The sequence below is a fragment of the Pistacia vera genome, unplaced genomic scaffold, assembly GCF_008641045.1.
Source record: "Pistacia vera cultivar Batoury unplaced genomic scaffold, PisVer_v2 Contig567, whole genome shotgun sequence".
Lineage (NCBI taxonomy): Eukaryota > Viridiplantae > Streptophyta > Magnoliopsida > Sapindales > Anacardiaceae > Pistacia > Pistacia vera.
The window spans coordinates 638,648-652,954 of record NW_022196409.1 but is presented as its reverse complement, the minus strand read 5'-3'; the positions used below and the strand labels follow the sequence as shown (position 1 = coordinate 652,954).

General features: G+C 34.6%; 1 protein-coding gene across 1 annotated transcript; it reads left to right on the top strand.

The window, feature by feature from the left end:
* Positions 1-9,271: 9,271 nt before the first annotated feature.
* LOC116108674 (BTB/POZ domain-containing protein At1g63850-like) lies at positions 9,272-12,489 on the top strand. The gene is made up of 2 exons (XM_031394913.1): positions 9,272-10,567; positions 12,046-12,489. Exons 1-2 carry the CDS (start codon positions 9,437-9,439, stop codon positions 12,322-12,324), a joined length of 1,410 nt encoding a protein of 469 aa, XP_031250773.1. The 5' UTR covers positions 9,272-9,436; the 3' UTR covers positions 12,325-12,489.
* The last annotated feature ends 1,818 nt before the right edge of the window (positions 12,490-14,307 follow it).

Below are 14,307 nucleotides of genomic sequence, written 5' to 3'. Positions count from 1 at the left end.
CGTCTCAACGGATACAAAGCAAAAGGCAACAAAAGAGTGAAGAAGACGAAGAAAGTGTTTGGAACTCTTTGGGTTGGCTTTTGGATTTAATTACAGAAATGCCACTGTTTAATATACTAATTAATTATATGGATGCTAATTATATTCATAAATGACAGCTGTTCTACTACAAGAAGTCTACAAATATGTATTGTCAAAGAATTAACTATATATTATTGCCACAACTAAATTATGGAATAATTAATAATAAATTATACAATCTCATTATCTTAGTTTTTTTTTTTTTAAATCATCATATAATTTTACCGAGCATTGCTTTGCGAATCCGAGTTTAAAACCAGAGTTTTTATCGAACCCTACAATACAAGTTTTAGGAAACAGAAAAGAATGGCATTTGACATCTTTTGTGCAAATTCGAGTTCAAAATTAGAGCTTATATGAAACAAAGCATTTAGTTTCATAGTCATGACCAGACTTTAACCTAAATGTCACTGAGACTCTCGTTAGACTTAAACCAACCATATAATCTTTTGGAAGCGATGTATAATGACGTTTGTTAATGTAGGTCTCCATAAAATGACTCATACAACGGTCGTCTGTATCTCCCAACAATCCTAAACCTTCAAAATGCAAAAACCATTATGATAGATTTGAGAAAGTAGCAATCTCTTGGTCATTAAGTTCCTTAATTTTGGAACAAAGATTCCGAACGAAGAGTTAAATCTAACCCATCTAATTTGGGGGTTGGTTTGCAAGAATTACAAGTTTCAACAACAACCAAAATATTTTCATGTGACGGTGGCCAATGACAATGAGCCCTTACTTACTTAGCCCACAATTAATCCACAGATTTGAACAACCTCAACAGTCAACAGCCAGTTTGAACGTGAATATCTAATGTAACCTTACACCTAATTAATTTAAACCTAAGTCAAAATGCTTTGTTTAATCAACATTAAATTTGATAGCTACCATACTATGATTATCTATACACTCATTTTTCAACTCTTTACTTTAGTATATTTTTTAGTAGGTACAAATTACCCAATTGAGAAACTGAAAATTATTGTTTGTCTATCCATTAATACAAGATTTTAATGTGTCATTAATTATGGTCTAAATCAGCCACCATGTGAATCATGTTAAAGCTTCATTAATTTTATTGATATTAACCAAAGATAGTTTAATTAATTAATATCTACTTTATTCAACTACCTAGTAACTTTATTGGAGTAAAATTCAAGCTAAAACCCAAAACACCTACTTATAGACGTAATGAATTTGACCCACCCCTCAACAAAAATCTTATCATTTATATATATATGAAACGTATGATATCAATAATTTCTCTAGTAGTAAAGTGAACCATAAATTTAGGTTAGTTTCATTTATTCTCGCTCGCAAAAGCTAAAACACATCATCATCGCCCCAAATAAATGTTGGGTTTGGTAGATGAGCATGAGTAAAGGGTAGAATCGAAATTGAAATCGACCTCATTAAGGTCTGGTTCTGAAATATTGGAATTGAGAATTCTCGGGTTCTGTTCCGGTTCTTGCAATGTTGGGAACTGGGAATAGGAACCGAGGTCCGAGTACCCGGATAGGAACTGAGACTGAATTATAATTTTTATAAATCGTTGGGGGTGTATTTGTCTTTTTTGAGGGGTGTATTTGTTCTTTAAAAAATAAGGGGGTAATTGCAATTAACCCAGGTACCCAGAACTGAAATCGAAATCAGAACCTATGTTTCAAGTTCTAGTTCCAGATTTCTAGAAACCAGGACTGGCCGGTTCCGGTTCCGGTTCAGTTCCAAACCTTAGGAACCATTCGATTCCGGTTCTTTCAAAAAATGCAGGATACTCAGAACTTATCACCCTTATGTAGAACTCACTCTCAAAAGTTAGCTCAAGGGATGAGAGAGCTCAATCACATATATACACTATAACAGTCAACCCAATTGGCGACGTAGGACAAATACAACTTCTAACATGTAAATTTCAAACAAGATTTAGAAACTATAGAATAACTTTTAAAATTATCAATACTTACCTGAGGTTTTATGATTTCTAAATTAACCTTATAAATTAGAGTTATAAGACATCAACCCGCCGTAAGTCAGTGAACCATCAACACTTACGCTCTTCAATGAATATTTACTAAATTGCTTTTTTTTTTTTTTTTTTTTTTAATTTAATTGTTATAACATCTAAAACTTAACGGCGAATAAATTTATGTCATTTTAGAAACCTTGTAGAAATTTTAGTTATTCAATCAAATTTTTGTTTTACTATCATTAATCTATAAATTATAAACCTGTAAATGCTAATCCTACACAAAAATGATAAGATAAAATAAAAGCAATACGCGTAGGTTGGTCCGGACATCCTCGGATAAAAAAAAAAATAAAAGCAATGTGGTCCGAGATGTCACACTCTCATAATACGGTATAAGGTATAAGATGTAAAGACGTTTCGTAAATTGGTTGTGTTACTTGTGTACTTGTGTAGTTGTGCTAAGTTAATGAGTAAAGGCCCCGCATTAAGGCGATGTAAGGTCTTTATTGTAAATTCAATAGAAGTGGACTGGGGACGATTTGTTTTGGTGTTTGTCCAAGAAGACATAAAGGAAGTAGGGTAGGGCCATCAGCCATGGGGGTGTATTAATGATAAAGTGAAAGTTTCGTGAAATTTTTTTTTTTTTTTTGAGAATTTGAAAAATGAAACAAGCGCCATTGCATCGACCATTCCCCATGAGCCTAATAATAAAACCATGGGGGAGCCTGTTCTCTTGTCAGCATTCAATTGCTTCCACCAATACGACATTTACATTATTACCAGAAAATGGGGTCAAGGCTAATGCATCTTCTAACACTCTCCTTCAAGTTTGATGTATAAGATTGGGGTCTAAACCCGTATAAATAAAGGTGTTCATAACTGTTCGGTTAACCGTTTTTTTTAATTGAACTGATTTTTCAGTTTAGAAATTTTTCTGAATCGAAACTGAACCAGTTAAGAGAAAAATTGGTTGATTAGTTAGTAAATACCGATTAACCGGTTTTTCCTTTAATTTATTTTTGATTTTGTTTAATTTTGTTTTTAACTTCCATATAAATATTCTCCCTACCTTACTTGGTCTGAATCTCACACTAAATTCTAAATTTTGTGTTTGTGTATTAAAAAAAAAAATGCGTAAAGGGTGAAGACTGAAGAGTAAAGAGAAATAGATTTGGGGATTTAGGGTTTTTAATTTTAAAGTGAAAACCGGTTTTTAAAACCGATTCTGGTTAACCGGCTTTATAAATTCTTTAAACCAAGAACCAAATTGAAAATTCGGTTTATGTATTTTCTTAAACCGAAATCGAATCGGTTTTTCAAATAACCAAAAAACCAGTTCGATTAGGTTTTTTCTATATTTTTTTGAACACCCCTACATATAAACATGGCTTTAATACTATGATAAACAGGTTTAGATAAAACCCACGCATAAAAGTTAGCTTAAAGAACTCATGTACAAAATCTAACTCAAATGAGGAAGGAGCCCAATTACATATATACACCACATGACAAACATATCAAGGCCAATACATCTTTTAAGACTCTCTCTCATGTTCGGTGTCCAGGGCTAGGGTATAAACTCAAACAAACATAATTTTGATATCATGATAAACGAGCTTGGGTAGAACTTACTCACAAAAGCTAATTAAAGGGAGGAGGGAACCGAACCACATATATACACAATAACAATCCGCTAACTTGATAATATATGATAAATACAACTTCTAACAATATTAATGGGTGCGTTTGGTTTATTATTTTAGATAGGATTTTAGGAATAATATTGATAGTTGGATAGGTGAGTATTACGAGATAAAATTTAAAAATTTATGAAAAAGCCCCTAGGTTTGCTAATTTAATTAAACACCCTAATATATAAAATGACAAAAACACCCCCACCACCTGCAGTGCCAGATTCTGGCCACCACCATCGGAATCTGGCCGAAAAATCGCGTTACGACACAGACCGGTCGGATCTGTGTCGTAACGCGCCATTATGGCCTTTTCCGGCCAGATCCACCACAGATCTGGCCGGAAAAAGCCAGATCCATAGCCTCCCGTGGCCGCGACGGCCGGAAAAGGCCAGATCCATGGTGGATCTGACCGGAAAAAGGTCAGATCGCTGAACTTTCGGTCATTTCTGGTCGGCAGGTAGGCCGTGGTATATATTCCGGCTACCACTGACGGTGGTTGCCGGAATCTGGCAAGTATGGGTCGCAGGGGTGTTTTTACAAATTTTTAAACTTTTTTCAGGGGGTATTTAATGAAATTAAAACCTTATGGGGTCTAAAAGTAATTAAAAGAATAGGGTAATATTTCTAGAATAATGTGTCAAACATTATTTAAAGAATAGAATTGAAAATATGGGTAAAAATAATAAGCCAAACATACCATATTTCCAAGATTATAAGTTATTATCAATAAAGATTTTTAATATTTATGTGTTAAGTAAAATGATAATTAATCTAGTTACATTAGTTACATTACATTAATGGGTTGTTGAAACTATAAAGGAACTTCATTCATATATAGCCCAACGGTAAAGGCAAACCAATGAGGTTATACGTGGTTTCAACTCACAATCCCAGATTCGATTCTCCATTGAACACAAAGATAATATATTTGTATATAATTTACATAAGGAATCGTGATAATAAATTGATGTGGAATAACTTTTTCTAAAGATTAATCGAAGTAAGTGTAAGTTGGTCTGAATATTTCCATTAAAAAAAAAAAAAAAAACTATAAAAGAATAATAAATATTATTTTGGATGGGATTGTTGTTGGTTTAACGTTAATTTGGGACCCACGAAGTCAACAATTAAACATTCAATTAGCCATAAATTAGGGAGATATCAATGGGAATGCAACACCCTGAGAGTTGAGTGGGGACTTTGTGCTTACAATTATTATTCTCAACTTATTTAATTATTTTATAATATTTGTGACATGTCAAAATCAGAATTAAATTTTCATCATTCTAATTTGATTCCGTTGTTCCCTTGTACCCTACACCAATCTTATGCCAAACGTTTTTATGTTTATGACTTTTCAGTCACGTCATTTTTTTTAAAGTGATTTTTAAAATCCAATTAAGGAATTGAGGAAAAATTAGTGTAAATAAAAACTCTAATTAAGTTTAAAATTCAGAAAAAAATTGTGTAAACGAAAATTCTAATTGAGTTTGAAATTGAAGAAAAAGGGTACAAACAAAAACCCTTAGTTAGACATGACTATTTCTGGTATTAAATGAAGTTTAAAGAGATTATTATTATTATTATTATTTTAATATAACAAAGGTGTATTTATAATTTATCAATAGAAATACTGATCAATTTGATAAGAGCTAAAAATCATTCCGTTTTTTAGCAGTGCTATTTAAGCCCTATTTTAATTAAAATTTATTAAATAAAATATAATTCCAAGTACACTCACACCATTTGGTTCATTATTCTGATACTTTTTAGAATAATATTTTGAAAAAAGTTAAATTGAGTGAGTATTACGATGTAGGATTTAAAAATTAATAAAAATACCTCATATGTTTGTTTATTTACTAAACACTCCTATAATAAAATATTAAAAGTTAATAAAAACACCCCCAACTCACCCATTAAATACGGACAGTCGGCCACCACCGCCGGACGGTGGTCAGAGTTACTGTATTGGCGCATGACCGGTTGGATCTTGCTGGTCGTGCGCCGATATGGTCTTTTCTAGCTAGATCCATGGTGGATCTGGCCGTATTTGGTCGTCAACGATGGCCAAAGATATGGTCGTCGTTGATGGATGGCCAGATCTTTGGTTGTAGCTCTGATATTTTTTGACCAGATCAACCGTGGATCTGGCCGAAAAAGGCTAGATCGACGCACTACTGGCCATATTCAACTAGTAGTGTGCCATTATACCAAATTCTGGCCAGCTTCCAATAATGGTGACCGGAATCTGGTAAATGCAGGTTGCTGAGGTGTTTTTATAATTTCTAAAAAAAATATTTGGGGTATTTAGTTAAAATAACAAATTTAGGGAAGTTTAAAAGAAATTGAATAATATCGAATAATATTTTAAGAATAAGTCAATTTTACTGTTTAACTTTATTGAGAATATAACAAACGAAGCTGTTTTTCCACTATTATTCTTCTCCTATACTGTTCTCTTATAATTTATTTAATGAAATTTTATTTAATTTGGGGCTTATAAAGAGTTTTGGTACGACCTCAAATAACTAGAAGCGCCCCAGCAGCGCATAAATGGCTTTGTTGAGAGATAAGCCCATTAAATTTCTCAACTGAACTCTAAAATTAAGAGACCCGCCCATCAATATAAATGGATCGACCCAAGAGCCCGAGTGAGAGTAAAATGGGGATAAAATGCTGACATTTTCCAATAAGGAGCGTAGTTCGTACGCACCCTGCATAATTACCCGTGCAATTGGGGCTTGTCTAAATAAGCCATGAGGATGAGGTCATAATGTAGACAGATGTCAGATTCCATGTCAAATTCTTTAATCTTATCCGCTTTAATTCGTCTCTAAAAAAATAATATTAAATTTTGTTAATACCAATCTCTAATCACCGACTTATCCCTTCCATGAAAATATCAAATATCTCCCCTCACTCGGAGCATAGGTTAAATTTTTTTTTTTTTTTTTTTTTCCTCTAATAATCGAGTGTTTGAACTAGTTTATGAATAATTTAACAAATCTTTAAAATCTATTAGATATCATACAAACCCAAAAATCTCAGGGCATGTTTGGTTTAGTATTCTATTAATTGTTTTAATTATATTTTTAAAATACGTGTTTGACACCTTATTCAGGGAATTAAATTTTGAAAATTAAATTCATGACTAATCTGATTTAGGCGCGTTGTAGTTCGCTTTTTTTTCCCCCTTCTTTCTTCTATTCTCTCCTTCTTCTTTAGTTTATCTATGACTTCCACCTTCATATACCATAGCTTTCACCTTCTTCTTCAAAGATCAGAACTATCGGCTGCCACCCTCTTCCACATTTCTTCTTCAAAAATTACAACATAAACCACCACTCTCTTCCACGTTACAACCACCATAACACCCTTTTCCACCTGCATTCAAAAACACCACCCAAAAACATATTTTTCCACCGCTTAAGACTCAAGAAACACCACAATCTTTTGGTTTCCTTCGACAAACTAAGGCCAACAGGTACAACCAAGATCACCCCCTCTCCGCCCACAAAAAATTCTATTAATAAATCCTTTATAAAAAAAATTACCAAACAATTTTTCTACAACTTATTCAACTATAATATACTATTCTAAATACTTTACCAAACATCAAATCATATTCTCATAATAATAACTCAACTAAATACTCTACCAAATACATTTTTTTCAAATTCTATTCTCGAATAATAATCCAACTCAACTTTATAATAATATTTCAAAAATACTACTCAAAATAACTGAAAGTCACAATGTTATTAGGTAAGTGATTCTAAGATTTGAACCTAAAAACTCAAAAAAAAAAGAGTAAACCTGTTCGACCGTCAGACCAATCCCTTGGGATTGTATAGGTAAAATCTAATTCATCAAACACATAAAGAAACAAAAAGCTAAATAAATGGAAGAGTTAACAGGCAGTCATTCGTATAACATAAAATTATTTACATATTATCCACCGTAGAACATATTGTAGTACAGTTCTATATTCTAATCTTGCTGATTTTTCTCTTAAAGAATGTGTTAAATATAGCTAAAGCAATTAAAAAGAATACTTTAGATCCAATTTATAAGGAAAAATACCTAAAATTAAAAAGAATAAAAATACTAAACGTACTAAGTAATGCAAATAAAATTCAGATTCAAGTGTTTGTAGTATGTACACATGTATATAATTAAATTTATCTCAAGAGGTTAATTCTAATTCAAAAACAAGGTCTAATTCAGAATTTAACACTACTCTTTTTCAACTTTCAAAATTGTATTATGGGGGAACGATTTACACCCACCCAAAGTTTGCTGTAAAGACAAAGTGGTACCCAAAAGGTTTAGTAATGACAAACAACCACTTTCCGTCATGTTCTGTTAGGAATTTTCATCTGCTAAAAGAAAAAAATGGTGAAAAGATTATAATACCCTTAACATCTTCTTCTTCTTGGCATCACACATTAGCAACCTCTGCTACTAGTGTTTTGGCCACTTTTTTTGGCCATTTTCCACCCAAAACCTCCTCCATCCACCCTCCTGGCCCTCCCTCACTGAACCCACCTAATCTCGACACCGGTGCACTCATTAATCGCAAAAATGAGGCCACCGTTATTCCTTGTGACTACCCATATTTGAGGTCGAATTTTGGTCGATATTCACATCGAAAATCCACCATTCGAATCCCAACCATTCCCTCTTCAAAACCCAACATGCCATCGCTCCTCCCCACTTGTCGTTTGTTGTCTAATACTCAGTGTTTGCCCGCCCTCCAACTGTTTGTGAAAATTTCCCAACCAAACCAACATACTACCACTCCTTTGTTGATGATCTTAGGCTCTTTTGGAGTTTGTTGTTGAAAATATTGTTGTTGAAGTGTTGTTTGCTTGTGTGGGTTGTGTTTTTTGGTCGCCGTCACTCCTCAAGCCTCCCATCTTCGACATTTTCTAGCACACACAAACAACGTGCTCGACAAAAGGTCGTAGTCACCGATCTCCATTCCTAATGTGCACCAACAAGGGCCAGTGTCACTGTTTACCATCGAACTTCGCAGAAAAATGATAAATCTGATCAAAAATCAATCGATGAGGCAAGAGGGTTGTGCAAATGGGCTTGGGGTGAGAATGGATACGGAGAAAAAGATTTAAAATTTAAAAATTTTGTGACCGTAGATGAAATTACTATATTATCTTTTAGCAGACAGAAATCTCTAACAGAATATAACAGAAAATATCTATTTGTCATTTCTAAACCTTTCGATATCCATTTGTCTTTATGGCAAACTTTGGGTAGGTGGAAGTTCTTCGGCTTTTTGTTAATTCCAAGTTTAGGGTTGATCTAAGGGGGAATGAAAAACCCGGCCCGGCCCGGCCCTAATTGGGAGCATATGTTAAATCTAATTCATAAACAGGGTTATTACTATTAATTAATCAAGATTAAATAATATATATATAAAAAAAAAAAGAGTATTGGATAAGCACTGAATTGTAAGATAAAAGTGAAAGCGCCAGTCCGTAAATACCTGCCCATCTAGCGTCTTCAGCAACTTCTTTAGACGCCCAGCGGCCACATAGATTCACCTACTCGCTTGTTGGTATAGCCACGTGTCCTCTGCAAATCCTCTACTCAATAATAAAACCGTACCCATTCCCTTCCCCGGTTTTTTCGTTTGCCACCCACAACATCGATTCAATCCTAACAAATGATCCCGACAAACACCAAAAAACGAAAGCGCGTGCCTTACCACACTACCTCCACGCGCCACGCTGTCGACACGACCCGTTCGGAATCCACTATGAAACTCCGACGTATCAAATCCATTTCCTCATTCAACGACGACTCCACCGCCGACGTCATCCTCCGCCTGTACGTGGATTCGTCTTCCCCTTTCGTCGCCGAATCCTCCGCCGAAGACGAGGTCCAGATCTATCTCCACTCCGACGTCCTCCGCCGCTCCAAATACTTCGCCGCTTTCCTCTCCGATCGCTGGCAAAACTCTAGTCCTAACAACAATGACATTGTCTCCGATAGCGACAAGAAAGTCATCCGTCTCAATTTTGGCGTGTCAAGTACCAAGCCAAGCTCAATCTCCGATCACGAGACAGTCATGCAGCTTCTTTACACAGACGATTTCTCTTCGGTTATAAACAGTGTCACCGTAGCTCTCGATTTACTCCTGGTCGCTTTACAATTACTCTTCGAAGATTGTGTAAAAGCGTGCATTAAATTTATCGAAGCAGTACCGTGGACCGAAGAGGAAGAAAAGAGAGTTATCGAGATAATTCCTTTATTACGGGAAGAAGAATCCAGAGAACTCTTATCTAGGGTTTATTCGCACGATGATTCGTGCGAAGAAATGCTTCACGGACTTATTACGTCAGCAATTCACAACCATCCAAACATGGCCTTCGTGAAGGCGTTTGTGGCGAAGCTGCTGAGGGAGTTCGCTTCGAGGGAGTCGGCGAGACGTGTTTTAGAGAGGGCGTTTGAGGAGAGTTTGAAGGTGGTGAAAGAGAGTTTGGAGGAGTACTCGAGTCCCGATTTTAGAGGGGATACGAATGAGACGGAGGCAATACAGAGGTTGAATTTGCATACGGCGATGACGAATGGGCGGCATTTGGTGTGGTTGGTGGAGAGGATGATAGAGTTGAGAGTGGCGGATAGTGCAGTGAAAGAGTGGAGCGAGCAGGCGGAGTTCACAGCGGATTTGCAGCGGGCGTTTCGGGATGATGCGTGGAGGAACATTGTCCCTGGTTTGCCATCTGTTGTGATGAGGTGTACTTGTAAGCTTGCCAATGGGATCGCTGGGGGCACCATTTTGGCTGCTAGACAGGTATGGATTTGAGACTTTTGCAGAGTTTTATTCTAGATTGACATTTAATCAAACAGTTGCTTGGTGGAAAGTAATATAGATTTATATCTAGTGTTATTTGGTGATTTATCTTTCTATGCCTGCTTTATATAGTTAATCCTATGTTATGGAATTTGGACTGAAATTTTTTCCAATTTGATTTTGTATAAAATGGTATAATGTTTCACGTTGATGACTTATGTTATGGCACTATTGGTTAAAATTTGAATTTGCAAATGCTACTGTTGGATATTATTTCTGAGATTTGTCAGTCTTTTTTTTTCCCCTTAACATTCCCTACTTCTGTAGTATTAGCGTTTGTTTATTTTTTGAAGATCTATCCATGATTATCTGTAAGTTTTAAAATTGCATGGTAAAGCCAGGTTTAGCTGTTAATTTATGAAGTTGGAAGTCCCCATGGAGGGTAGTGTTAGTTTTACATGAAATCGTTGGTCTCTCTTTTCTTGTCTCCCTGGTTTCAACCATCTTCTTTGCATTTTCTGGTTCTTTTGAGGGACTTGAGTTGCGTTCAACAAATCTAAGTTACTGTCCATGTATGATTATATTGTTTACATGGATGCTTGCTTGAAGATTTATGGTGGTGGCTGTTAAGACATTTTATTTTTTCTTTTCGGAAGAAAATCTCCTTTCACTCGTGTCTTGTCATGACAACTCCGTATGCAGTGAATGCAAGGTCCTGCTTTCCCCTGATGATATCTTTGCCATCTTTTTGACTTGGATAGAATATATATATATATATATATATATATATATATATTTGATCAGCATAGTGGGAGGATTTTCTTGATGGGTCTTAGGGTGTTGTGCCTATGGTTTAAGTTGGATGATCGGCATATCAATTCTTCATCCATCATTAGATGTGACATTTACATGTAAAAAGTTATTCATTATAATAGGAGGTTATATGCTTAACTCAGGAAAAATTATTCATCAAAGGAGTAGTTTACATGGCAGCTATTGTCTGTGATTGATGGTTTCTGAACTGTGTTTAGAGGAACGAGGAAAAGGCTATGATATAATGAAGGAAGATCAGAAAAATTAGAAGAGGCTTTCAAGAAGCTATTTCCGCACATCAACTGTGGGAGACTTTCTAATTAATCTCATATTCACTTTCACAAGTCCAACCATCCATTTTTAGTTTCTCATAAGAACCATTATTATTGATTGGAAAAATGTTTGGGACATCCCCGATTTTAATATTTGGAAGTTTTCTCATGGCTACGGAGGTTTAACAAAGTTCTGACTTCAGTTGGAGACCTTAGTTTCTTGCTATCCTTGTTATTAGATAAATTTTTTTTGCCTCGACCAACTCCTATTGCGTTGTTTTAAAGTCTTCTGTGTAACTGCTAGTTGACTTTGAAGAAATGAGATCTTGGTTGTTTAATGTCATGTCAAAGGGTTTAAATAAACTAAGAAACTGTATTTTTTTCATGTTCCAGGTTAGGATGAAGCTTGTAAAAGATTGGCTTCCTGTTCTAATTGTTTGCAAAGACAATGTGTCGCCTTTGGTGCCCAGTCAGAAAGTACTCTACCTGGAGCTTGAAGAAACATTCCTTAGAATCATATCCACTCTTCCCATGTCAGATGCGCAAGAGTTGTTGCAACAGTGCCTCAGCTTCTCCACCAAAAATGTCGAAGATTGTCCTCACTTAATCACAGCCTTCAACACCTGGTTCCGCCGAGCAACTCGGCCCTCACTAACAGATGACCGTAGTTAGAATTAGATGCATTCTTTCTGCAGCCTTTGTTTTAGAGGTATAGTTTTTCACTGTCTTATATTGTGTATAAACAATGGTATTTGACTGTATATAATAAGAATACCGATCTTTCCATGTTTGTAACAGAAGCAAATCTGAATGCTTTTGATGTTGTTCCTTTGTAAATTTGTTTGCGTCATGGGACTAACTCAACCAGATTGTAGAAGATAAAGACATTACCGTCTAGGTGTAATTTGTAAAGTGGCCTATTTATTTGGGCTTTCAATCTTTGCAATGTTACTGTTTATAGAAAAAACAATTGTAATATCCTCTATTCATCTCGTACAGTGAGCTTTGGATGACATTTTCCCACCCAAGGTTTGATGAAACGACACTTTGCCACCCGTCAAGTTTCAAAATGACACTTTCCTATCTTTTGTTAGGTTCTGTTAGTGTTTTCTATTAATATTTGATTGAAAAGACGAAAATACTCTTAAATATTTTACTTCTTAATTAGTTGATTATAAATTAAAATTTAGTTAATTTAAAGTTTTTATTCGATTATTTATTAGTCCAAGTTTAAAGATATTTTTTTTCTTTGTTTATTTAATTAATTAGGAATTTTGATTTTTTATGTTAATCAGCAAAAATGAAAAACACTATAAATAATGGTGATGTAATATTAATGACATTATAAATAAATATTGAAATTATTTAACTTTAAACAATTTTATAGTATTACTCCTAACTTTTTAGGTGGGGTTAACTAGTTTTTCTTTTTTGAATTTTTAATATTTGACTTTTTAGCTAATTAAAAAATAATAAAAAATTTATAAAATAAAATATTTAAAAGTATTTTCGTCTTTTTAGTAAATATTAACGGAAAATATAAGAGAACCTAATGAAGGGTGGGAAAGTGTCATTTTGAAACTTGATGGGAGGGAAAGTGTAGTTTTGCCAAACCTTGGGTGGGAAAATTTTGTTCTCCCTTATGATTTATCTTTATTTGGTTGGTAGGCTTGAATTTGTCACTTATTTAATACAAGTAGTGGGGTTTAAGCATTCGAATTCAAGATATTAGCCTTTGGAGATGAGTCAAGAGTATAATTTAAGATGGGTAAAAGATAAATCCTTAATTTTCTAAGCCGGAAGAGTAGTTGAATTACAACTGTCATGGGCTATTGACGTAGTGTCCTATTTTGTTTCTATGCTGTTTTGGGCAACTTTGCCATCAAAACATGGAGTAAACGACATCTTCCCACCGAAGATTTGCCTTAATGACACTTTCCCATTAAAAAGCTTCAAAATGCTACTTCCACACTCGACGTTTATATTTTGTTAATACCCAAAATACATTTTATTTTCTTAATCGGCGTTCGACGCTTTAGATCATTATCTAAAGTACACGAAAAATATATTAGCTTACCATCTACTTGAATTACTTGACAATCCAAAAATAACATACGAATTACTTCTCCGAGAGAGTTGAAGAAAATCGATGGTTGGAAGAGTACAAGTAGACCATGTAGACACAACCGGCTATCCTCCTTGCTATGAAAAGAAAGAGAATGTTGAAAACCTGCTGGAAATTATACTTTAAATTCTTATGCTTTTAAATCAAGACAAACCTACAAATATATTTTATAAAAGTTGGATGACTCATCTTATAGAGAGCAGCACTAGCTTTAACCGTCTAATGTCTTCTTCTTGGATGATTTTTATTCACTCTTCTCATGTTTTTGAACCTTACTCTTTCACCCATCATTACAAACTATAATAGTTTTCCTGTTGTAAATACAATATAAAAATTAGGGGTGAACAGTTTCGGGTACCTGCTGAAATTGCTAAGAACTAGCCGGTTCCTGGAACTGGAACCTAAAATGCAAGTTCCATTCTGGTCTATGGTACATAGGAGAATTAAATTACCCCCTATTATTTAAAAATGAAAATATACCCTAATAAAATACAAATACACCCTTGGTAGTTCCAAAATTCACACACCAT